Here is a 27,576-nt window from a genome sequence, read left to right on the forward strand (position 1 = left end):
TCCGATATTATGACTACTCTATGTGAAGCAAAGTAAAGGGGAGGCTGCATTGCTGTGATTTTTAATTAAAGGAGACATTTAAGGGGCAAGCAGAAAGCTAATTAAACAGCTACTGTCTGGACTTCTTGGCAAACTTAAAAATAGTCACATTTTAAACAGGCTCTATTTTGCTACTCCAAAAACCTACACATACTTTCTATAAGAGAGAATTATGAAGAGCAAATTATTTGCCTTCAGAACAAACCTCTGTTTCCTACTGTAGCAGGGAATGTGTTTGTGCGGTAACGTTTTTGGCAGTTTCCACAGTCGCTATGAAGCATCTCAATTTAATTTACTGCGTATCAAATTGTGGGCTAGTATTGAGAGTCTTTACCTAACAATCTTAACCAGCTTTTATGTTGTGGTTTTGGCATGCCTGGAGCTTACTGGGGTCACGGGAGAGTCAAGCCTTCAAAACAAATGAGGTTATCCAACATGTGACAGCCTGCTCCCACTGAAGATAGGAGACATGTCTTCTATAATGGTATGCAAGCCTGCATTTGTGTATTTTGTAACTTTCTTTCCTTAGTGCTTCTGTTTTGAATACACACTAATAGCATTTTTGCTAAACTGTTGTTAAAAGTATAGATGCAGGTAAGTCTGCGTTAGATGCAGAGAGAAATATTCCTAAAGAAAGTGAATTCATAAGCTCTATATTCAGACAATGGTTTTGAGAGTATTTCTATCAAACCACATCATCTATATAAATTGCATGTACATGATGACGGATGTCAGGTCAGGACACTCCTGGAGTCGAGACTCTGATGGCGGGAGTGCACAGAAGACACTGAAATGGTAGTGTCATTCTTGGCTGAATCTCCTGAGACAGTCTGAAGATAAAGGTGATAACAGGGTGGTGGTGATTGAGGAGAAGGTAAGTTTTGCAAAGTTCACTCTGCAAGAAGGAATCATAGATTCAAGACATTTTGCTGCCTTCTTTCTTGCCCAGAGTTATACAAGAAGACTGGCACCACTCAAAAAGCAGTCATTTAGCTTAACAGAGATCATTAAAAAAATGACAATATCTTCAAACCTAACTGAACCATACATTTTTCTATAGTGATTTTATAAAATTCATTTTTAAAACTAACTGAAATAATATTTAGTTTCCATGCAGTTTGAAGGGGGAAGTGTTGTTTTCTGTTGAAGCAATGTAATGTCGCAAATGTCACAAATGTTCTGTGTTCTGAAATGAAAACTGTTATGGTGGCTAAAGCTTCTAAGTATCAAAATTTGGGACCGAATAACATAAAAAATGTTGACAGTCGATACTATTGAAGCATTTGGTAGGTGCCATAAAAGTATTGAAGTTAGGTACCCAACAGTAGCAATATTACACATGGAGAAGAGGGAAGGGGTGGCTCGGTCTAAAGGTTAGAAAAATCAATCTACCAGCATCTCTTAAATTCACAAATTAAATAGCATTTAATAACAATTGTAACCAAGGTAACAGCAGGTTAACTAGCCACTGTAAAAACGGTTGATTATGTAAGGTACAAAAGGTAGAACTAAATTTGATCCAGAAAGGAAAAGTTGTACACTATTTTAGCAACTTCTCGGCCTCAGTGGTGGGTGTTGTCACTGCGAGGTTGCCAGGCAACCAACGGAAAGTCTATCTTACATGTCAATAAAATGCAACATAAAATTTTACTATTTTATTATGAATATTATCAACAACATTATGTTTTATCATATTACAGTCCACATTATAAATAGTATCATTCCCTGTTCAAATTCATTGATGATGGTAACGGTGTGCTGAGTCAAGGACTTGCTGAATCATATCCCTCAAGAAAAAGAAGGCTTACGGTTTACTTTCTGTTTATTTCCATGACTCTCTCTCACAGAAAGAAATACACAGACATTAAATAAAATTTCTGTTTACATAAGATCAATTAAAATGAGGTTCTTAAATGTTTGTTTTTTTCCAAACAAAATACTCACCACTTCCCACATTGGCTAAAGAAGCAATGTTAGGTAATGTTGGAACAATGTTTACATAATGATGTTTCCACATCTAGAGTGCTTTGGCTTCTCAAGTCTAAGAGCTGCTGCTCAATTCAACTTTTTAAAAGTTACTTTTTTTGTTAATTTTGACAACATTACAGAGACATCAAATAAACTAAATTCGGGGATGCCACCTTCTACGAGCCCTGGCCTCTTTTTTTTGGTATAAATTGTGCACAGATAATACCAATTAAATGCCACAAAAACATGCCATGAAGTAAAATTTAAAGTACGTTTAATTTAATAATTTAAAGCACATACAGCATGTACTATTGTCTAATCTTACAAAATAAAACATTGCAATTATAGCTATAGTTAGCTAGTTTGGGCTTTTTTTCAGGGTGGTTGTAAGGGGGGGTTTGTGCTATATTTATGTATATCTTTATAAATAAACACTGCTTATCCTCAGTTTACTGTCCCTCACACTCATAGTCAGCAGCACACATTTCTGGGACGCTAAAGTTTCTTCAACAACTGAATGGAAAACTTCTCTCATAGAGAACAATCGTCAAACACTAGTGGAGACGGTACGGTTTACCTATTTGCCAAAGACCAAAAGAATACCTTGTCTTATTTTACAAATTGTGTTTCTTAGATCTCTTTGCAGCCCCTTTACACGGCTTCTTTTCCTCTTCAGCAGCCAAACTCTGTTTACTCTACATCATTTTCTTCTTCATCCTCCAATCCAGGCAGCTCTTTCTCAGGCAGCAGGCCATAGCTGTTGAGGAAGGCCTCCACGTCGGTAGCAAAGAACTCCTCATTTAGATGCTGTGTGCAGGCTAGGAAGTTCCCAAGTAGCTCTCCAGCCTTGTACACCAGCAGTGTAGGTAAAAATTCATCCGAAAAACGCTCGGCGGCTCCAGACGACACAGCATCAATCCTGCAGAACTTTACGGAGGGGTACTCAGTGGCCAGGCAGTCAAGGCAGCTGTTGAGCTCCTCACAACCTTTGATCCCAGCCTTGTAGATGTGCACAACCACCACTGTGCTGTGATGCTCCTTCTCGATGACTTCCAGGAAAGCCTCTCCACTATCCAGGTCATGCACACCTCCGAACTTGGGCCCAAAGCTGAGCTTGTCATGCATCTCTTGCATGCACTGCTTTCTGTACTTCTTTAGACATCCTTCATCCTCCTCTTTGAGCAATTCGTACTCTTGGACACTCATCTGAGAAAATCATATTCAAACAATAGTTACAATTACATATTGCTTTAGAATTGCAATTGCATGCTTTAGAATTGCAACAATTGCAATTGTTACGAGTTTTGAGACCAGGACTTGTTAATGTTCAGGGTTATCAGTAGATACATCCATTTGCTCATTAAGGTGAATTTCTTATAATCACTTCAAGAAGCTCTCACTGCCAACTGACTTATTTTTTGCATTTATCTATACTTCTACAGTCATTTCACAAAGATACAGTTGTTTCGTAATGCACCGTGTCCAAAGATTACAATCAAACATGTAGGGCATTTGCTGTCCATCAAAGCAAATGCCTGCTGAGTTCTTTTTGCACTGGGTTAGCACTATACTGCAGGTACTGGGTTGTACCTTGCGGTTAAGGTTTGCTCTGGAGTCATCTTTTTGCCTGCTCGGGGATGACATCTGTCTCAGCAGTTCCTTTTTGGCATGAGGTAAGTTCTCCTGGTCCATACTTTCCAACTTGTACCTCCTCCAGTCATTGATGACTCCTTTTGGACCTGTGGAGAAAGCAAATAGCAGTCAGTTCCTGAAGGGTAATGACTGAGGTCTTTCCTCAACTGTTTACTAACACAGCCTGGTGGGGCTAAAACAGAAGGGACAGGATTCATAGTGCAGCGGGAGTAACTTTGGTTTTAAGAAGCAGAAGTTTTGAACTCTTAATTAAACAGATATAGTGAATATTATATGTAGGATTTTCAGTTGAATGACTGATTCACGCCTTTGTGAAGTAACAGTGTGAATCATTGTTTGGTAATGTATCCAGTTTTAATTTGAGGATTATTTTAACCTTGCTGGAAGAGCATGAATGACCCAAAGAGTGTCTGCTGACGCTCTACAGAGCTGTACTCTACTCTGCTTTATTCTGCCTTTTGGACCAATTTCTTTGTGAAAAGTTTGCTTGAACCTCATAATAACACCATTTAATAATGACAAGTTATTGAAATTTGTGTTTAAATATGAAGACTCATCTGACCCATAAGCACACAGGCTCAGTGTGATATTTGGAAGCAGTGTGTCTACTCACCTGTGTGGGTCGCGGTCTCTTCCAAATCCAAAAGTTTGTCAGACATTATACTGCTTAGCTATCTGTAAAACAAAAAATAAGAATAATCTCCTTTACGGGGTTTTTGATGTTTTTTTACTTCAAACGATTGTAAAGCTAAAGAGTTAAAATCTTTGTACTGTGACCTACTAAACACCAAGTGAGACCCATATAATATAATTAAATTAATGCAGTCTAAGAGGATTACCAAACTGCACTGGATCTGTGTTACTTGCTGTTAGCCTTTGAAGCAACTGTTTCAAGAATTAACAGATGGAGCTGACAACTAAAATCATGAAACCATGAAGAAAAAATAAAACACAACTGGTGCATTTATTTATACATTAAAAGAAGAAAGTTTTAATTAAATTAATATAAAGTAAAGTCAAATTCTTTAAAGTGCAGATGTACAGTTAGTGCAAAAATACATTTGTAGTCCCTTTTCACTATCTTTCGGGCTTCACAGTGCTTTATAATATTTGTGGTGTCATTGTTCAAACAACTGGATAATGTGACATGTGCAGAGCCAATATCTGATTGGATCAACTGACCTTATCCTTCTGTTTCAATTAGTGTTGTCCCCCTCCCCACCGCAGTCTCAACGCTGATCTGCTCTAATGATCTTTGTGGCCACCTTTCTAAATCCCTATTCACAAGTGGAGATTTTCCATGCTAAATTTAAGCATGAGCAAAGGAAGCCATGGATAAATGTTTCAGCTCTGTGTCTGCATTTGTGTAAGCAAGAGATAGACAATAAAGTCTTGTAAACAGCTGACTTCCAATTTGACACAGACCCATGACTAAATTCAGTAGCAAACGAAAGAATTCTTTGTTTAGTGCAGAAGCCTTAACTTTAACAAAAGAAAATAATTTAACACAAATTTGTAAAACCTCTCTATTCAATATGTTGTAATGTTGCGTAAATGGTAAATTATCTCTTGGAAAAATCAAGATGGCCCCCAAAATCAGAGCTGAATGTATGTAAAACCATATAGACCCCATCACTTATCTTTTAATATATCAATTTAAATCCAAACTTCACCTTTCTACAAACATTTTAGCTAGTTTTATTTGATCATTAATAGAAGTTTTCTTACCTCCCACAGTCACTGTAGAGTCCTCCTGTTGTGTCAGTAGTTAACCTTGCACTGGTCTACACTCGATCCCGTCACTGAGCTGGTTGGTGTGTTTGTGTGTGCATGCATGTGTCTTTTTCAGCCAATGAGCTTGGTCTAATGGAGATTTCAAAAAAGACCCTATAGACCAAACAGAAATAGAGCATAGATCCTAAGAGGATTTCACTTCAGGAATTAAAAGCCTCTACTTGTTAAAGGCCTGACTGCGCACAGTGAAGAGAGAGGACGATAAAGACAGAGAAAGAGAGAGAGAACTAAGCACTTATTTTTATTTTTTGACTTTGCAGTTTCTTTTTTTTTTTTAACCAGAAATAAAACATATCACTTGATCAGGCAGTTTATAAGAGCTTTTCCTATTCAAGAGGAATACAGAAGAGCTACTGTCCTGCATTTAACAATTACAAACAGCATATTAAGAGTTAACATAAGCAAGAGCACCATATCCCCGAGATGAACTTTCAAATAAAGTGATCTTGTCTGGCATTCAAATTTCTCCCAGGCATAGAGCTTCACACGAAATGAACACATGATGGGAATCTTTCAAAATACAAAACACCTCTAGCTATGGGTGGGGAGTTATCTACTGATGCTTTATCATATGCTTCTTGATTATTTTCAACACAAAAATCCCACTGTAGTCTCTTCTCACTTCTTAAAGCAGGGTTTTCCTTTTGTGTTTTCTCACAAGTAGCTCCATAGTTAAGACTTATGCTTTTTTATGTTTACAAAGATTTTTAAAATCTTGTTGTGAGAATAAAAAAAAAATACCAATGCATTTAAAAAAAAAGAAAGATAAGAAATAGAAATATCTGTACATCTAGTTATGTTTTACTATACTGTATGTTTCCACATGCTACCATGCCACATGTCTCACTCTAAACTCTCCTGGAGCTCAGTATTGAATCACTGCAGTGCAAATAGGAAGACCAACTGCTCTCCACACCCACACAATATTTTCTGAAGCCTTGTTTGACTTCTATCCTTCATCTCTGTGTCTGTGTCCCGTATTTATTGGCTTAAAGGATTACTGGACTTTTTTATTCAGGCACACAGAGTCAGGTGGGGCTTTATTAGTGTCAGTCACTTAATAAGCATAGGTTGCTTAAAATGGAATTCAGCCAATTATTTTGCACCTTTTGTTCTAAAACTCTGTCAGAAACAGTTTATAATTCTAATTTTAGCCTCGCTTTCTTTCTATCTGTCTGTCTGTCTGTCTGTCTGTCTGTCTGTCTGTCTGTCCGTCCATCCGTCCTGTTGATGGGCAACATATCTCAGGCAGAAGAAACCTCTCTTTACACAAGAAGGAATGCAAAAAAATACCAAATCGTTTATTTATGACCAAAGGAATTATCTCATGCTATAAGATGAATAAATGTATTAATTTTTTGATAAATTGTTTACCGGTACACAAATCATTTAATTTCCCAATAAAGGGCTTTTTTTTTTTTCTTATTTAACTATGAAAATACATAAGGTTGAACGCGTGATCTGAAGATAAATGACTGTCTACATTTGAATACATCCAAAGCAGAGGACGGAGGTAAATAGAGACAAAAATCCAGTACTCCACACAGGCTTACATTAGTAACGGATTACGGCTCAGAGCAATAATTCCAAGTAGAGGAAATGTAGTTTACGTGAAGTAGCTGAACATTTGCATTAGAGAGCCATTTCAGTGTCTGTGAGAGCAGAAGACTGTCTATCAGTGCCCAATTCAGAGTCTCTCTCTTACATGATCACAGATCATTCCATCTCTTTCCTTGGCTTGATAACAGTGACTCCAGGTCAGGTCTTTTGCACCTTTTAAACACCAGAGGTCACCCTTCAGCCTGCAATATTTGGATTACAAATGTACAAAGGCCTTGGATAATAATGAAAGTCTTTTATGAAGCTTTTTAAGTTGATGATCTTGTACACAGAGGTCCATCCATTCCATGCTCCTGATCGGGATATCTCAGGAACACCTTGAGGGATGAACCTCAAAGATGAACTGAATGGTCAGAGGTCAACGGTCACTGTGACCTTAGAACATAACTCAAGAATTCATACATTAATTATGACAAAATGTTACACAATTATCAAGAAGGATAAAATGAAGAATGGATAGCATTTTATGCAAAAAAGAGGTCAAAGATCAATTTAGCTGAGACATAATATTCTGCAATATAATTTTCTGGCCATTATTCAACACCATAACTCAGGAACAGAAGGAGAGATTATGACTGTATTTCAAAACTAGTCTGTGAGGCTGAAGATTTGCATAATTCATCCACAATTACAAGTGTTTGCAGCTTCTTTGCAGCAACATCCATATTTGAAGCATTGTCTACCCATCATGGTTACAACTTCGTGTTCTATCAGACTCAGCTTTGTTTGCCAAGCATTTGAACACATTTGTCCTCATAACATATTGTATTATATGAGTCTGGACAAACATGGATTGGAACTCCATCTTAACTGGTTGGCAGAGAAGTACAACCGCGAGATGACATTCAAATGTTTTCCTCTTTTTTTTCTACATTTTCTTACATTTTTGCTCTGTCCTATTTTATAAACAGTACTTTACTATACCATTAGTTCTTCATAAAAAAAAAAACTGAACGTAAAAAAGAAAAGAGTTTTATTCACAACATGCTGCTGAATACAACTAAGCTCCACTGTTGAACTCAGAGATCTCCTGATTCCGTATGTCCTTATGACTCAGGAACACCAGTATGTCTTTGTTTGGTTGCTAAATATACATTTACGCCTACCAGCATGTTTCCTTCCCGTGGGAGCTGGAGAGCACAGAAACTGATAGTAAAGTAAAAAAAAACAAAAAACATGGTAACCAAACTAAATTGCACATAATGCCTTGAAAAAAAAAAGATATTAGGGGCCACACTGATTGCAGATAAGTGTGTGTGCATCATCTCCCATATAATTAGAAGCACAGGGTGGATTTTGTTATATGAACCATGTGCTCTATGATGTCATTGTATATCGAACTTAAAATATAGAGTTACTTCCTCTGTCAGTGTTTTTTATACTATTATGCTGAGGTTTCTGAACATTCCGACTTTCTTTATTAAGCGTTGAGTCACAGAGATGAATTACATTCAGATGTTGAATGTAAATTACCAGCATGACTATGTTCCTTGTGTGAATATGCCACACGTGTGTCAAAGAGTTTTAGTATCTCCCCCACATGCTATACTGTAAGTACACATCCTTTTTTTTTTTTCTCATGCTTTTTGGGTGACTCAGACACGTGTGCATTCTTCAGAAAAGCTGGGAGCAGCTCAATTAAGCAATAGCCTTCCTTGAGTGTTGATCATTGACTTAATAGGGTTAACCAGCAGAAATCACAAGTAAGGCGGCCTTTTGTCAAACATCCGCCATGAAGAAAACAGGGTCATTTGGTTGTTAAAGGAGAAGTTTTATTCTAGCATCAAGTTCCACATAAGGTGAACAGAGTAAAAAAAATGGTAATACCGAAGAGGATACAACTGCTGTTTCCTATGAAAAACTAACTCCAGAAGTACCTTATATTCATCTTGACAATAACTCCTGACAAATGCATAAAGAGTAATCTCTTGAAAGAGAATTTCTTTGCCGCTCTCACTAAAACCACATGCACAACACCTCCGTGACAAAAAAACCCGATGAGTTAGAGCCTGGTCTTTTGAGCCGTAAAAAGGAAAACATGAATGGTTCTGTAGCTTTCCTCTGGCCAGGCTCAGACCTAGATGTGGTTGAATCATTATTACAAACAGAAATCGAATCTTCCAATATTATAACAGCTGTGGGATATTATGAGGCTGTCTGAAAGTCCAGCCTTGCATTACTTGAAGCTCACGTCCAACTCATTTCTGCTGCTCTGACTCAGGAGAATTAATTTCCTGTTCAACATGAACTGGCATTGAGGAAGACCTTTCACTGTCTCATTGCAATTGCATCACTTCCAACAGTTATGATTTTTTTTTTAAATGATGTTGAGGCAACAAACATACATGATGCTGGAAGTGTCCGTCACGGGATTCCTATCTCCTACTCTGCACTCAGAGGCTTATTTTTTTCTGTTTTATATTTTTCCAACAACACATTAAAGGCCAAATAGGCGAATGGAGAGCTCCTCTTTCAAACTTGGATAGTTCCACGTCGACCTAATTTTCAAAAACTGCACACCAATGGGCAGAACTTCTAAATTCTCTGTCTCCACAGATTATTTTCTGTAAATTCCTCACATTATTACTTTGGCAAATTCATTTTTGTCTAAATTGTGATGACTCAATTCTCTGACATCTCGCAAACCAAACAATTAATCCACAAAATAATCCACAGATAAACCATTACCATATGAGACATTAAGAACAACACATCTTCTTTATATTTGACATTGGGCTTAAAACTTTCCTATTTGATAAATGTTATTGTTAGGGGTGGCTCAGGTAACCCTGGCTTCCTGTGATGCACTGAGCAACTCTCTCTTGCAATTGCATGCCATTATTGCATTTTGTTTTATCACTTCTTTAACACTAATGTTTTAATGTGGTTGTCTTGAACTTTTCTTATTTTTATCGCCTGGTATGTACTCTTTATAATTGTGTATATTGGGGTCATGTTGTTTGATTAGTCTGTGCTTTAAAGAAAGTGATTGATTGATTGAGTGAGTGAGTGATTGATTGATTGATTGATTAGGGTTCTCAAACATAAATTACATTGGGATCCGTGTATTTAAAAATCTAATGATTTTTTTGTCACAATTGTTATGCAGGACTGAAAACATCTTTCTTCACAAAACAGTGTACCAATTCCCATAAAACATGTTGTCTCTAGTTTTATTTAGCTGGTATTTCTTTGTAACAAAGCAGTTTATGTAAATACCATGAAGACCATCCTAAATTATTTCTTTGGACCCTGAGGATTTAGGTAGTCATTTGTCGGAAGATCAGTCACTGCTGAATTTCTTTTTAAGTATTAGTTTTCAATGTTGCGCCACAAATAAAAAAAACATTGTCCTCCTGCACTGAACTACAATGGTGGGAAACATCTGAGAAATTTCAAAAGAAGTAACACCAAAACGGTCTGCATGACTAGAGATAACTGGGAATATATATGTGTGAATCAATCCTGTAAAGCTTTGATGAACTGGATGAACCCAACATTTTTGTACCACTTCATATTTTCACTGCCTTCACTTACAGTAAAAGTAAATTGAATGCCTACGGCGCTTAACTCTTTGAAGCAAACAGATGGAAATTGTGATGAAGCGAGGATAGACTGAGAACAGGATAAACTGATACAGTAAATGGAAACACAAAAAAGGATGTTTTATTTGGTATGACTGTTATGTCTGTATGCATTTAGGTCTGCCACAGTGTCTGCACATTAACACTGGAAATGACCGGACAAACGTTTGATGAGAAAATGGAAAAAATAATCTTAGTTTTTGTCAGTGATTCATCGTGGCCAAGTTTCTTTCCTAAATCTTTTCCTGCATGTGAAATAGCACAAATGTCTTGAAAACAAACAAAACAAAAGAAAACAGAAAGGCATTTTCATAAGAAATAAATGAAACAAAATCTGACATTTCTGACATTTGATAGATCAAATTATTGATGTAGAAATTAAGCAGTTTAATTAATAGTGAAAAACATCATTAGTTATCAACCATTAGAAGCCCCAGGAAGACGTCTGACACAATTTATCAGCTGAAAGAAAATCACAGATCTCCAGATCAGTACGAGGCGCCCTCAGCCAATCTATTCATTCTTAATGTCTGTTCTTGTCTCTCTCTATGCAGTTCTGTCACTTTCTTGTCAAATCAGTTTTTCAAGGGTGGGTGAGACATGTTTTCAGTTGGTGTAAATCTCATCTCTGCTGTTGCTCACCATGCAATCAGGAGTCAGACACCTGTTCACATCCAAACCACTGATGTTTGTCTAATCAATAGAAACTATTCAGACTTAAATTCAGTAATTTTCCCTGGTCATCGTCTTCAAAGTCATCTTTGAGAAATAAAAGAAGGTCATATGACACAGGAAGATATGGTTTTCAGTGTTTGGGTTACTGGTTAAATGCATTCTCACGGCCCGTGATTCAATCTGTGTGCACTTGTGTCTATTGGGCAACACCGATGCTGGTTTGTGTGTAATGCAGGGAGGAGGGGAGTGACGAGGCAGCAGTCACCCTCATCTTCTGTCCAACTGTAACTAAATTGCGACCCATTCATAAATATTAGTCAACCCTCAGCTACGTTGGCGAGTTTGTTTTCAACCGAGGGAGCCCCACTTCACTATTTCAGGGAAAAAGTGACGTACACTTTGAAAACAGTACAATATCTTGATTGTTATCCAACCTGCCACTGCCACTGGGAGGCGTTGCAGGAGCAGACACAACAGAGCAGGAGACTGCTGCAATCACAGCACGTCTGTGAGGTGATGACCGGATGACTTACTGTTGTGTTTATTAGTCATTTGTCATTATGTGTCAAATTAATTGCATGATACAATGAAGTCATGCGAATTCCACGTCTCATCTGTTCAGTTCCTGGGTTCATCATTGAGAGGGGTCAGGTCAGAACAAATTCGGAGAAGGTCAAGACGGTGACTGAGTGGCCAGTTCCCTCAACCCGTAAACAGTTCCAGCAATTTTTGGGGTTCGCCAACTTCTACCGCAGATTCATCCGAGACTACAGCAAGACGGCTGCCCCCATAGTTTTCACATTAACTCCAGAAGCTGACCAGGTGATCCGTTTCCTTAAGGAACATTTTGCCTCAGCATCCATCCTCATCCAACCCGACGATAGCCGTCTGTTCATTGTGAAGGTGGATGCCTCGGACACGGGTGTGGGGGCGGTGCTGTCCCAACGCTCTGGTTCGGACTCGAAGCTCCGTCCCTCCATCCCTTTCTTCTCTCGCCGACTCTCACCAGCAGAATGGAACTACGATATGGGAAACCAGGAGCTCTTGGCAGTCAAACGGGTAGTTTGGCGAAGTGGAGAAACTGGCCTCAACTCTCGCCAAGCCCTTTGGGCGTTGTTCTTTGCTCGTTTTAATTACACCATCACCTACTGCCTCAGTCATAAGAACACCAAACGCAATGCCCTTTCCGGTCAGTTTGCATCTAAACAACAAAGACTCTGTTCCCGACACCATAATCCCACCCTCCTGTGTGCTAGGGGCCCTCACCTGGGAAGTGGAATCCGCGTATGCCCTGCGCACCCAACCGAACCCTGGAGGTGGAACCCCCCACCATCACCTGGCTCGGTCGGACCTTTTGGTGGCGCTCCTTGGAGAATGATGCTCGCACCTAAGCAAGGCATCTCACACTCCCCCTGCTGGACTCCTGCAACCTCTACCGGTTCCTCATGGCCCATGGTACCACATTGCTCTGGACTTAGCACTGGATTTTCCCCGTCCAACAACAACACCGTGATCCTGACCATAGTGGACCGATTCTCAAAAGCCGCCCATTTCATTCCCTTACCAAAACTACCTCTGACCATGAGACCGCCGACCTCCTGGTCCTCCATGTTTTCCGACTCTATGACATACCAGTGGCTATCGTCTTGGACCGTGGTCCCCAGTTCACCTGGCAGGTCTGGAAGGCCTTCTGTTTCTTCCGGTTTCCACCCACAGTCCAATGGACAGACTGAGCGCCTGAATTTAGGAGCTAGAGGCCATTCTCCGTTGTGTCTCTGCATCAAACCCATCATCATGGAGCTCCCTACTCCCGTGGGTGGAGTATGCCCACAATAGTCATAACTCCTGTGCCAACGGACTGTCACCTTTTGAAGCCACCCTAGGCTACCAACCCACCTTGTTGGTGGAGCTCAGAGACAGAATTGTGGCAAGGCACAGATCTGGCCAAGGCTACAAAATAATTTCTGCAGCACTCAAGGTTCCTAAGAGCACAGTGGCCTCCATAATCCTTAAATGGAAGAAGTTTGGGACGACCAGAACTCTTCCTAGACCTGGCCGTCCAGCCAAACTGAGCAATCGTGGGAGAAGAGCCTTGGTGAGAGAGGTAAAGAAGAACCCAAAGATCACTGTGGCTGAGCTCCAGAGATGCAGTAGGGAGATGGGAGAAAGTTCCACAAAGTCAACTATCACTGCAGCCCTCCACCAGTCGGGGCTTTATGGCAGAGTGGCCCGACGGAAGCCTCTCCTCAGTGCAAGACATATGAAAGCCCGCATAGAGTTTGCCAAAAAACACATGAAGGACTCCCAGACTATGAGAAATAAGATTCTCTGGTCTGATGAGACCAAGATTGAACTTTTTGGCGTTAATTCTAAGCGGTATGTGTGGAGAAAACCAGGCACTGCTCATCACCTGCCCAATACAATCCCAACAGTGAAACATGGTGGTGACAGCATCATGCTATGGCTTTTTTTTTTTTTTTCAGCTGCAGGGACAGGACGACTGGTTGCAATTGAAGGAAAGATGAATGTGGCCAAGTACAGAGATATCCTGGAAGAAAACCTCTTCCAGAGTGCTCTGGACCTCAGACTGGGCTGAAGGTTCACCTTCCAACAAGACAATGACCCTAAGCACACAGCTAAAATAACAAAGGAGTGGCTTCGGAACAACTCTGTGACCATTCTTGACCGGCCCAGCCAGAGCCCTGACCTAAACCCAATTGAGCATCTCTGGAGAGACCTGAAAATGGCTGTCCACCAACGTTCACCATCCAACCTGACGGAACTGGAGAGGATCTGCAAGGAAGAATGGCAGAGGATCCCCAAATCCAGGTGTGAAAAGCTTGTTGCATCATTCCCAAGAAGACTCATGGCTGTACTAGCTCAAAAGGGTGCTTCTACTCAATACTGAGCAAAGGGTCTGAATACTTATGACCATGTGATATTTCAGTTTTTCTTTTTTAATAAATTTGCACAAATTTCTACATTTCTGGTTTTTTCTGTCAAGATGGGATGCTGAGTGTACATTAATGAGAAATAAAATGAACTTTTTTGATTTTAGCAAATGGCTGCAATGAAACAAAGAGTGAAAAATTTAAAGGGGTCTGAATACTTTCCGTACCCACTGTATGTATGGCATATTATATTCCTTATATACAATCTCATATTAATCAATTATTAATCCTCAGGCGTATGCAACAGGCTGTTTCTGTAGAGGTCAGCGATACTGCTGAGGTCAGCGATCCTGTTGGGGTCAGCATGCTGCTGTGCATAATAACAAGGCCACAGGCTGTTACGGTTGATGGCACGACCACTAGTTTCACCTCCTGTCTTTCTTATTTCTTCCGAGTCATAAAACAGGAATAAGTTACTGACCTGAGCAACACATCCCCACAAGGCAAGACGGCCCACCTCAACCAATCAACAAAGGACACATCACCATACATGACTTTTTGGTTCCTGTACTATAAGAAGACTGGGTCAGGGAGGGTCAGGAGTCAGTCTTCGTGAACTGACACATACTTTGTTGTGGTCAGGGAAGCATAGTCTGGAACCAGAGCTCTGTAAACTGATTATTCTGTTGCTGTTAAATAAATATCTTGAAGCCTGACATTTTCTCCTATTGCCTCATTAAAAGAACATGCAGGACTGGGGGCTTACACATATTGGCTTTGTACTAGCATGAGCCCGAGTCCAACAGTTGTGACAGCATGTTTACTGTAGAATGTTTTTGTCTTTTTAATGTGAATTAGTTGTTTCCGTATTAAACCAGACTTCAACTTTTCCCTAACCTTAATCAAGTGCTGAGTACCTGAACAAGAAAGTTAAATGATGCTGTTGTTGCTATGGGCACAAATTGCATGAGATATTGTACATTACGAACAAATTTATACATTGTCATGTTCTGTATCAGCATTTTTTTTTACTTGCCAGATATGTCATTTGAAATTTTCTTATGATGTTTGTTAATTAAAAACATTAAAAAAATTTTTTAATAATTAAAAAAAAAAAAAGCCCTACTAATGATGTTATTCTTCTTGGGAAGATGGCCTGGTTAAAGTATCATCACTTTAAGAACAATGTTACATTTTACTGCAGTAAGTTGTCATCGTATTGATTGCCAAATCATTTACATAAAGAAATTCTACTGTATTTCTGTTCTTCGTTTTTTTCCCCTTCAACCCATGTCACTATCTATTAACTATGCAGGTGACAGCTTTGGTGATAAAAGAACAAAACAACAACTGAAACGTCAACATACCACATATACACACACTTAGATACTCAGGAAACACAGCGACACATTTTCTTTCCACCAGCTTTTATGCTTGGTTTGAAGAGCTTGATTCCTCTCGATAACATTTTGTATGAGAATTTGAGAGACCAGTCAGTCATTTAAATCTGAATGTGAAGGAAAAGGGTGCTGCATTCCCTCACATCTAACACACATACACACACATTCATCAGCATAAACGTTACGTGCTGATTCTGGACACCAATTAAGCATTGCTTTGCTGAATATGCTTCTAATCAAACTTTGGGTGTTCTGTGACTGTCCTGCCAAATCCTGAATCCCCGTGGATTCCCAGAGCTGTCTGACAAACACAAACACGTCACTTCATTTAGATGACCGGGGACAGATTAAATAAGAAACATTTTCTGTCAAATTTTTTTAAGTGGAAAAAAAAGAAGAGGTTTTGTAGCCATGCAAGAATACATCTACTGAATTATTTGCTAATGTGGATCGCATTGCTGTTGTTGAATGTGTAACAGGTTTTATAATTTATACTTCACTTGCTTGGATGCTTTTCACCTGTGTAACGTGTTATTTTGTTCAAATTACAATACTAAACAAGAAATAAATTACTGTACTTATTATTACAAAAATGTAAATGTGTAAAATGTGTATGTGGAACGCAGAGGAAAAATTTGCCAAAGGGCAGAGCAAATCGATGTGACAGGCTTGCAAGGTGTGTCACAGACGTTTGAGACACCTTATTACTAACATGGGAAAGAGACCTGACCAAATAACTGACATTTAACCAGTCAGTTGTCACATACAATTAGTCATTTGTGTAACGTGTGAGAAAGCGACTGAGCAACACTGATACCAACATGTGAGTGTGACAACAGGAATGGTCCCTTCTAGTAAATGAGACGATGTGGTATTGATAAATGTCTGTTTGAATGTGTGTGTGTGTGTGTGTGTGTGTGTGTGTGTGTGTGTGTGTGTGTGTGTGTGTGTGTGTGTGTGTGTGTGTGTGTGTGTGTGTGTGTGTGTGTGTGTGTGTGTGTGTGTGTGTGTGTGTACTGTCTGTGAGAGAGATTATTTTTTATTTGGCTCTCTATGAGCCTATATGTAAAGTGCTTGCAAGAGTTTCTAAGATATAACAACAATAAAGGTTTACTTATGGCAAAAATACAATTAGATTTTAAGACAGGAGTACATGTGCATGAAAGTGTGTGTATCTGCGTGTGTGTTTGTGTAATTGTACAACTATCTTTAAGAGGACCAGCTTTCATTTTAAATTGTCGGAGTGAGGACATTTCGACAAAGTAAGGACATTTTGGCTGGCCCTCACTTCTCCTGCGTGTGTGTGTTTGTTCTGGCCAGTCTTTGATTGGAAAAAGAACTGGATTCCTTTTAATAAATGCAGAAAAATTAATGTTGGAACGTATTTTATTACCTTATTATGTGTTTTACAAATATAATCTTGTTCTGCAAAGTAATTAGTGACCACAAGAATCTGATACACTTAAAGGAATTGGAAACATGGAGTATTTGCTTTTGTTTTTGTTTTTGCTGAATTCCATAATATATTTTACGCCTACAAGGACTGTGGACTTTGTTCCCCCTCACATATATTAAAATTGTTTTAGGATGGGATCCCTTATTTGGAGACAGACAGGAGGAACAATTACAGTGACCAATAACCTTTTTAATGTACAACAAATCCTTATTGTTTTATGGACATATAGTGAAATAGCATGTCTGTTGTGTCTTTTAACATGCATGCTGTCAGAAAATTCATGACAAGGTATGTAAAAACAATACTTGAAATTCTGGTGTTTCCAGTTTGAGAGAGTGGTTGTTATCAGGTTAAGTGCAGATCTGAGAGTGGAGCTTAATAAACAAAGATTATCTCTGACACCTCTGGTATGTTGTGACATGTACTGTGTCATCTTCTTTAGGCCCTCAAATGGTCTTAACATATAACTGTGACGAGTGCGTATGTCTGATGAGTAAATCGATGTTAACAATGAGTACGTGTTGATGACATAATATGACTGGATGTTCGTGTGAACCCTGGCAGCTTAACAGCTGTTTCATGTTTTTATTTTGTTGTTTTATCATCCTGTGACATAGTGTTGTGGCTGGAGAAGGATTGTTTCTGACTGTGTGACTGTAAAAGGCTCCGTCGTACTGTGGGTAGTTTCTGTGTAAACGCTCATGTAATATGCACTTCAGATGAAACATGCAGGCTGATTGGAAATGATAACAGTCAGGTGACAGGCATTCCTCCTCACTGAAAGTTACAGAAAAATACAAAGCATGAGATCAGACCTTGGCAAGTGTAAAGGCAATAGAGCCAGATTTGTTCTCCCTTTCTTTCATTTATTTTTATTTGTGTATCTTATATTTTAGTCCAGACTCGATCCTCTGTCTCTCTCTGTTTCTGAATCTTTTAATCCTTTCCTGCTGTCTTTATTTCTCTCCTGCCTCTTTCTTTTTGCTGTTTTAATGATTTTTAACTGTTTTTATGTGTTTGGGTTGTCCATCAGTTTGTCTGTCTATCCCAGGCTAGTGAAAAAAATATCTCGAGACCCCTAGACGGGAATTTCTTCAGATTTGGCATTAACGTTCACTTGGAATCAAGGATGAAATGATTAGGCTTTGGTAGTCAAAGGTGAAGGTCACTGTGATCTCATGTCATCCAATTTATTTGAACGCAATATATCAAGAATGCATTAAGGAAATGTATTCAAATTTGGCAGAAACATACACTTGGACTCAGGGATGAACGGATAAGATTTTGGTGATCAAAGGTCAAGGTCACCTCGCATTACCATTCATAGGAACGTTATGCCATAACTCAGAAACAAAAGGGCAGATTGTGATCATATTTTACATTTGATTGGATGCAAAATTTGTGACACAAATCTGAATGTACAGATCTTTTTTGCTGTCAGGCTGAAGATGTGCGTGACACAACCACTTTTTTGCAGCAACATCCTTATTTGAATCAGTGCCTGCCGTCATAGCTAAACTTTGTGTTCTATCAGAATCAGCTTTATTGGCCAAATCCCTTCAAAGGCTTCATTACATATATTATTTGAGCTGGGACAGATATGAATGTCAAGCGCAATCGGACCGGTTGGCAGTGTTGCTGATACTAGTTTCTTCAGTGTTTGTTTTCACTTTCCAGATATTTGTTTAGCAGACACATGGATCAGCAATTAATTAATTAATTATCGTTGATGAATGAAAAGTTAAAAAAAAAAACAACAAACAAATGTTCCCTTGCCCACAAAGACTAGCCTCATAGATTATCCCGCACTGCCCAAACCCATTTCACTTTTCACCTGACGCTGCCGGAAATGCCATAGTGAGAAATCCAAAAGCAAATAGGTGTACACAGATTGATGAAGGTGAATCATCAAGTCTTGATCTTCCTCCTACTTGCACAAGGTTTCATTGTCTGTGTAAATTCCTTATCTCTTGCCCTTCCCTTCTGTCGTCCTTTCCAGTCTGTATTGTATGTCAAGTGAAACCATCATCATTTAGAAAGAATGACATCACTGACAGTAACAAACAGAGATATTTCCTTTGTCATTGGAGTTGCCTTAACATCTGTATATACACTTGTCATCATGGTGGAGACTCAGCATGAGATGTCAGGACACAAGCTTAAAAAAACAAAACTCCCACCAGCTTAAGGGTGGATACAGGTTAGGCAAAGTTGCAACCACGTACACTATAATTATCTCAATTGCTTAAGCATATTTTCTGAAATGCTGTTGCAGTTCTCACAGCACATTCACAGCACATTCACAGGAGTAATTTTATTCTGTGCAATAAGAAAGTTTCTTTTTCTTGCAATATCAGCTACTCAACTTATTTAATTCTGTAAAACTGAAGTCAGTTAATTGAATAGTTTATCCACAGATATTACTCTGCAATTAATGTGATAATTGATTAATGGTTCTATTCCAGTCATTGTAAAGATTGACTGCATCACTCTGTTACTCTGCATCATCTAAATATCTCTCGGTTATGGACTGTGGGTCATACAAAACAAAAAATATTTCACTTGTGCAAAAACTCATGTGATCATAAGTGACCATATGACACGTGATTGTGCACAGATGAAACATGTATTTTTCCCATAGGAAACGTGGTTTTGGAGAATTTTTATGGTGCAATGCGTGATGCCCTTGTAGATTTCCATGTGAAAATGTTTCCACATATTCTCCCCATGTTATTATATGTGGCAAACTTGTGCGATACATGTGATCACATCTGTCCAATGTGGAAAACAAAACAGGAAAAACCTGTTTCTTCTGTAAGGAAGCTTTTTAAGGATATCAACTTAGTCTCTGGAAAGTAATGATGGGTATTTTTTTTAAATAGTTTTTAACAATTCAAATTCAGTTCCTGAATAAAGTGAAACTTAGCAGTGGCCCATCAGTAAATATAAAAAAAAATATTTGACTGGTCTGATAAGTTTGTATACTTATGACAGTAGTTGAATTTCATAATGTGTTCTGTAAACCTACTGTATGTATTTGGGGTCCAGTGGTTCAGTGCCAGTGTGTCACGTGCTGAGTTGTTCGGCAACAGCTCCCAGTTGACCCCGCTCACTGCCACCTGCAAGGCGTCACGTAACTCTGGTCTCGGACACAGTGTCTAAGCCGGGTCTGGTTCCAGAGAGGGCCAGAAGCGGTCAGAAAGAAAACACACACTGAATCCCCCTGAGCTCCTCCCGCACCACAGCCCACGGCCTGCTCATGCTCATTACACCCACACAAAGCGAGATGTGTTCTCCCGCTCAGTCTCATAGATCAGTACCTAAGCATGCCACACATCTATGGACAATCGAACAATAATACTCACCCTCGGGCAACCGACAGCAGGGAAAACAATTAATGTGCACTCACAATTAGGTCGTTTTCATGCCGTAATGGGACTCTGGTGGGGGAATCCTACACCTCATCCTTTGAAGTGCAGTACAAAGATTTTGTGACAGAGGAAGAACCTTCCATGAGTTTCAGTTGAGATGACAACTGATGCACATGAATTAATTAAACCAATTTCCTCACCCGTGTATGTGGTTTTGTGTATGTCATTGTCCGTGTTTAGAGGAGGTGATGCCTGGCAGCCTGACTCACCACTCTGTGCTGCCAGTCACGTCAACATTCTTTCCACCATGTTTGTATTGGAGAGGGGTATCCTACAAAAAAGAAAACCCACAACATTATTCCGATGCTTATACTGCTGAGGCAAGGTTTCCTGTAAGCCTTTGGACACGGTGCAACTCCTCACACCTCATATACAGTAAATCCAGCCTTTAAATCCCTCTGCATCTTTTCCCGGCAAAGTTTTTGTCGACTGTTGGAAAGTTTTAGGGATATGCTTAATTCCACAGGCTGTGCGCGGCCATTTCCCCATTTTCCCTTTGATACACGTCATGTCGCGTGTGTTGTGTTAGTAATCCAAAACAAACAGAAAGTAACATCAATATAGAAGCAGTACACAGAGACTGTTGCTTGGAATAGATTACTATTACCTGAAGGCAATCTCACTTTGCCTCAGGAACACAGACTGATACAATTCTTTAATTAATTAAGAGTAATATCTTCCAAGTGATTGGGGTGTTTAAAATGAGAAATTTCTGACTTGAACTGATTCAACTTGCTTATCTGTTAAGCAGGAGATCATGGCATGTTGCCACACGGCATGCAAATCTCCTCGATCCTGACAAGTGTCTGCATGTTATATCTCATTTGTTGAAAAGCCAAAGCTCTTCAGCTGCACAAAGTGATGCAAACTTTTATAAACAGGCAAATCTTACAAAATGTATCCTGATTATGTGACTTGGTATAAAAGATTTAACAGCAAAGAGAAAAAGTTTATTAAAGCTAGACTGCATTGCAGGGTTTCTAAAAAATAAGAAAAAGGAACACTTTCCCTGGAGTTTTTTTTAAATATATTTAGTCTGAATGGTGCAACCAAAATAATAATGAACATTATCAGTAGTTAATAATACTTCATGGGTATGATTTTGAGCTGTATTATAAAATATTTTAAAATGTTTTTCAAGAGAAGCGATATGTGATTATTTTTTTCAATCAGTTAAAGTTGTGAATAAAAATAAAGCATGAAATGTAATTGGTATTTTTAACATCTTTAAATTTATGATGCAAAAAACAATTTCCTGTGTTTTAGGTGAAGTATGAACTGCATCTAAAACAAGTGAAACTGTTCTGCATGGTCTGTATTGTATGTATGACAAAACACTGTCTTGTCCTCCTAATCCTTATTACACAGAGAACAAGATGGGAACAATTTAAATTGATTTATGTTCCAGTAACATATCGCACATCCATTAAAATATCTGGGGGATGTCGAAGATTTAACAAACTGCATGAAATCTTAACAACAGTATGTTACTGACTGTCATAGGAACAATGGGTGCTCGAACAGCCTGCATTTAAAGATTTTTTTTTTTTTTTTTTAAACACTTTGTATTTTGATTTGTTTCTTGTTGTTGCGGCCATACCACCACTCCATTAAAAAGGATTTTAGCAAAAAACTAATGATCATTTTTAAAATTGCCTGCATTTGACCAGTGATCTGACATGATGCAGTATGTGTGTGCATTGCAGATAGATTGACATTGTTTGTACAGGAAAGAAAACCCAGTCTGATCCTCAGAATAAAATTCATCAAAGTGAAAGGAAACAACATTGTCAGTTGATTTTGGAGAAATGTGAACCATTTCCTGCCAGCTTTTATTAGAGTTAAACTTGCAAGTAAAAAGGCGCTAAGAGCACAACTAGCAACAACTTGCTATTTCAAGCATGTACAAATCCAGTGACACAATTTCTATGGGAAAACGATATACTTCAAAACAACGGTGCAGCTTAGACACAGAGTTAAATGTCATTTCAAATTATCCTAATCAATACACAGACTGAAGAAGAAATTAGTCATACAATACTTAAATAGGAATTTACTTTACTGTATGTTAAATCAGAACAAGACAGTCAAAATCAGTCATCAAGTTCACAAATATATTTTTCTAGTGTATCCCTGTTTGTAAAACTCTGCAGTTTAATGTTGTGTACTGGGATAGTCATACAATTGCATGAACATGAATGGAAGTGCAGCAGTTAGAAACATTAGGAGTGTATTGTATTCTAGCATGTAGTTGAGACTATAAACTAAACTTCAAGTATCAAGTTGCAATGACTGAGGTTATTACTGTAACAATAACTTACAAAACAATTAATCTTTCAATAAATAAACATAACCACATCATCTTTCTGATCTTTCTGATGTTATGCTATAAATAGAAAAAATAATAAATATGAAATAAATAAATAAATAAATACATATATATATATATATATATATATATATATATATTCATAAAATAACCTAATAAAAACCTAATAAACACAACCTAATAAAATCACTTAAAATTAGAGCTCAGTAGTTTCTTTCAAAATGACTGTTGGATTGATGTCACTGCCACCAGAGTGTGACGCGCTTGAGTTGATGATCATGGACCCCGTCTCTTCAACGTCTGGCACGTGAAAGGACGCCACGGGACAGGGACCCCGCACGTTATTGCAGACAAGCTTCTGCAGGGAGGCGGTGTTGACGATGTTAAAGCCCACGGTGCCTCCAAAGGTGCTGGGCTTCCAGTACTCCGGGGAGCAGATGGGGTTTCCCATTAAGCCCTTGAGGGAGAAAGGAGCCCCCATCTCCACCATTGTCTCCCCAAAAATGGCGTTAGTTCTGGGTTTCTCCACTATCAGGCCCGGGTAGAGCTCCACAGCATCGACGTGCCCGTACATTTCCTCCAGCACTGCGGCTATTTCTTTCTCTCCTGAATAAAACAGAAACACATGAAGCAACAGTTTCAGTCAGTGATTCAATCTCCTCTCACTGGTTCAGCAGGCGCAACGCTCGGAGATGGTTGAAATATGAGCTCTGCATTTTGACTGATTCCAATCCAGCACATTAGAGAGGAATGATCTCTCCTCTTACCTTTGCTACTTTCTTTATGTCATCACTTCACAGGCACACATAAACTAACATTTTGCTTCACTTGTGAATTGCAGTTACTTTTCAATTGACATTCAGAGAAATTTAAATCGTCCCCTCGATAGCAGGAGGTCTCAACTTTCTGTTTACATCTGGCTCTCTGTGATGACAATCTGCTTACACTATCTCAAGATTAAATGAACATCTGGCTCTTAAGAGTCACGGAAATAAATACCGAACCTCCAAAGCTACTGTGAACTAAAACTGAGTCCAAGCTATTTCCTTAGTAATAAGTAAGCTACGGCCTGAGCTGTGTTCTGTAACATTTGGACACATTTTTGAAGCAGTTCTTGCAATCAGTTCAAGACAATACCATTAATAATGCAGCAATAATTTGTCTTGAGGCCACAATGTTTCTAATAGCCTCTTTGCTAATCTTCTGACATCAACCTTTCCACCTACCAGTATTAGGTTTTGTAAGTGATACTGAAATTGTCTCACCTGTCAGGTCTTCGAAAGAGCTGTAGGCCTTCATGGAGAAACGTTTCCTGTAGGCATTGAGGGACTGGTAACGCATTTGCCTGCTGTCCTCTATGGACTTAATGGCCACGTACATGATAGGTCCAGGTATATTTCGACCACCAGCAACCTAAAAAAGTTAATGAAAGGTTATATAAAGTTATATGACTTTAAAAGAGCAGCGGTTTTACAATCTCAGTTTAACTGCTGCTACAGGAGCGTTAATATTTCTTACCCGTCCTGCAATCTGCTTAGAAAATGAATCCACCAGGTTGTTGATGCCATGCTCAGTCACTACCGAGGTGTTGAAGACAAACTGTTTGTAGTTGTAATCCTTCTCCTCAATGTGAAAACTGTCGGGCATCAGTGGGTGCCAGTGGTACAGGGTGTTGAACTCGGATGCGATGCGGTTCTGGTACTGGAAACGCTGGTTAAACAGCAGCTCGGGGTCAAATTTGAGCTGGAAGTTGTACCCACTCAGGTGCTGCACATAGTCTTCAATCACAATCTTGATGGTCTCGCCTACAGGACACATATAGGAAATCAATATTTTTTATGAAGCAGACAATATAGATGTTTGAAACCTTGCTCATTGTTACTCATATTTCACAACCCAACAGACATGCAAATTAAGTATTAAAACAAAGACACTTCCTCCTTTTTGATGTTGAAAATAAAGTCTCACATTTTACAGTAAATCTGGTTCCTGAAATGATTTACTGTGTGCCACATTGTTATCAGTAGGTGATTTCCAAAATAAAAAGCACAACTTCCTGTATTTAATCTAACTAAACTAACACATATTATTATTATTATTTTGACTTTAGCAGCCACAATACAGCAAATGCTTTCAAAAGTTGTGTGCAGATGTCAGCATCTCTTAAACTCACCAGTGAGGATGAGCCGTGAGGTCTGGAAGAGTCTCTCATCATCCCAGTCAGGGTGGATCTCCTTCAGTACGTCGCACACTCGGTTGTGTTCGCGTAGCCAGATGGTGGCGTACATCATCAGACCGGGGACCAGGCCGAACGCCTCGTGGCCAACAGCGAAGCGATGAGAGTCTGGGACATGAGGAGGGTAGTGCATGTCGACACCCGATTCCTTTACTGTTGGTGGGTATACCTCTCCGTCCAGAATCTACAGAGTTACCCAGGAGAGGAAGCAACTGTGAGACACATATGTGGTCTGAAGCATTCAGCTGCTGAACCACAACTGTCTCCTCTCGTACCTGATATTTAAGCTTGCCATCCTTGAAGCGTCTCAGCTTGTGTTGCCTTTCCAGGTTGCCACCGTAGATGTGGCTGAGGTCCACCTGGAAGCATAACCCACACCATTACAAGATGTTTCATATTTAAAAACAATTTTCCCATCACAAATGTGGCCTCCTTGAGTATTTTTCCTCAGATCTGCTGTACTCACCCCATGACCTTCAGCTAGGGTGAAAGCAGGGCCTTTCTTCATATCAGATTTGAAGTACTGGTGGGTGAAATGCTGAGCGAAGAATGCAAACATCAGACTGGTGCCCTGTGGGTCTGGTATAAACTGTCTTCTCATTAGGAGCTTCTCAGCCAAAACCTTAGCGTCAGGTAGTTCCTTTTTACCTGGAAACAAGAACATTACAATAAGCATAAAACACCTACAATACAGAAACAATGCACTTTAAGAGCATTAAAAACTGCAGCTGTTACAAGTCCTCAAAATGTGCAAAAAGTAGTTTCATGTCTTTAGTTTTGGCTTGCTGGGGCAGGTTTTACTGTGTTCCCTCAGCATCTTTCCACTCACTCCTGGAGAAGAGATCATTTTGTGCGTACACTTTCTGTGATGTAATGAGACTAAGACGCTTTTGCACAGTAAGAATCTGACAGAACTGGTTCTCGTAAGGTAGACAGTGAGTGTGCTCACCTACTACTCCCATTGGGGTTGGGCAATCCTCTGGGACAGGGGGGAGGCTACGGGTATAGTAGGAGAGGTTGGAGTAGGCTTCCCAGCTTTTGTAACCATAATCCACATTAAAAGTTGGAGGACTATCAATCAGGTGGGATCGGGCTGGACAGAGAGGAAAAAAAAAAAAAATTACATTAGTCTTTCATTAAGTGTAAACACTGCTTCTCTACAAGTTGCTGTACAAATCATTTAATACGTTTTGAAGAAGTTTCCAATCCATCTTTTCATTTTGCCTTCAGCTAGAGACACTTACATGTCAGCACATATCTCATGATGCCATCTCGTAGAAATGAGATGTTGTTGACGATGTTCCAGAAGCCCTTAAAGTGGGTGAGAAGGTAGTGGATGTTGTTGGGCGATGGCTTCAGGGACATTTTAATCCAGGTGAGGAATTCAGCTGGAATGTCCAAAAGGGAAAGGAAATTTAATGAAGGAGTCACCACAACAAATACATCCTAAATTTAGATCCATCTCATGTGTGCTATTCATACTTACGTGTTGTGCAGTTTTGTCCATAATACCCCGTCCGTGTGCAGTCGCACTCATAATTATCTGACCCCATCGCTGTGCAAACACCCCTGTTCTGGCATGGCTGGGAGCAACATGGGCTACCTGTGACAGATAATGTTGCACATTTAGTGAGAATCCTACAAAAATTCTTAACATGTAATTAAATTCTCACGTTTTAATGTTATTGTATAAAACATTTCTATAAAATACATGTCAACATATAGTTGCTGCAGCATATTTAAATACAAAATTAAAAAAAAAATTATCCATAGACATTTTTAGATTCGCCATACCTAAAAGTTAACTTCCTAACTGCAGATTCACAGCTACTGGATAAATTGTTAGGATTCGTTTCCTCAGCTTACCTCCTTCGCAGACGAGAAAGCCCAGTGCCAACAGGAAAACCGCAAATGTAAGTCTGTTCATGCTCCAAAAACTTCGTCAGATCCTCTTTTCTCTCCTTTTCGCTTCTCTCCTTAGCCTTTGTGCCGCTCTGAGGTTTGAAAGTTTAACTGTCAGACCTGGGTCTCACAGCACCCTTATATCGTACTTGCAGAGTGACGTAGCCTGACGCAACTTTCTCGTGAATGAGTAATCAAAGTAATTTAAAAGTGCCGTTGGAATGTTGCTTCTTTCTCAATCATAAATCGGTCCTTAATCCTGTGAAGTATGTGACTTTATAAAAAAAAAAAACAACAACAACATGTTATTACTAACGTTTATAGAATTGTTCAATGTATGCACCTTAACTGTCTTAACTGAATACAATATGTTTCCACAAGAAGAGAGAGACAGCATTTTAAAACTTGACAATGAACAGAAATATAGAAATCAAACATACAAATATATTGTTTGTTCTATTTTATTAATGAGAAATACATCTTCCTTCAAGTAATGGAATAAGTATGATTAAACATAAATATATGGAAAGGTTTATATTATCAGTAAGACCAGCGCAGCTCCTCTATTGTTTGTGTCTGAATTTATCATTTAAATACA

At 39.1% G+C, this 27,576-nt stretch overlaps 2 protein-coding genes across 2 annotated transcripts; both read right to left on the reverse strand.

Moving 5' to 3' along the window:
- Positions 1 to 2,658: 2,658 nt before the first annotated feature.
- Positions 2,659 to 4,325, reverse strand: pdcb (phosducin b). Its single transcript, XM_069718108.1, has 3 exons — positions 4,274 to 4,325; positions 3,598 to 3,746; positions 2,659 to 3,213 (listed from the first exon to the last, which is right to left on the reverse strand). The coding sequence occupies exons 1-3, from the start codon at positions 4,317 to 4,319 to the stop codon at positions 2,698 to 2,700; spliced, it is 711 nt and encodes a 236-aa protein (XP_069574209.1). The 5' UTR covers positions 4,320 to 4,325; the 3' UTR covers positions 2,659 to 2,697.
- A 17,973-nt stretch (positions 4,326 to 22,298) lies between these two features.
- Positions 22,299 to 27,062, reverse strand: ptgs2b (prostaglandin-endoperoxide synthase 2b). The gene is made up of 10 exons (XM_069718106.1): positions 26,943 to 27,062; positions 26,563 to 26,679; positions 26,321 to 26,464; positions 26,026 to 26,169; positions 25,543 to 25,724; positions 25,352 to 25,435; positions 25,014 to 25,260; positions 24,359 to 24,645; positions 24,106 to 24,253; positions 22,299 to 23,446 (listed from the first exon to the last, which is right to left on the reverse strand). The coding sequence occupies exons 1-10, from the start codon at positions 27,001 to 27,003 to the stop codon at positions 23,037 to 23,039; spliced, it is 1,824 nt and encodes a 607-aa protein (XP_069574207.1). The 5' UTR covers positions 27,004 to 27,062; the 3' UTR covers positions 22,299 to 23,036.
- Between the last annotated feature and the right edge of the window lie 514 nt (positions 27,063 to 27,576).

This window comes from Brachyistius frenatus, unplaced genomic scaffold, assembly GCF_029030835.1.
Source record: "Brachyistius frenatus isolate BFR_SWC_R1_liver_20210118 unplaced genomic scaffold, ASM2903083v1 Contig_186, whole genome shotgun sequence".
NCBI classification, from domain to species: Eukaryota; Metazoa; Chordata; class Actinopteri; family Embiotocidae; genus Brachyistius; species Brachyistius frenatus.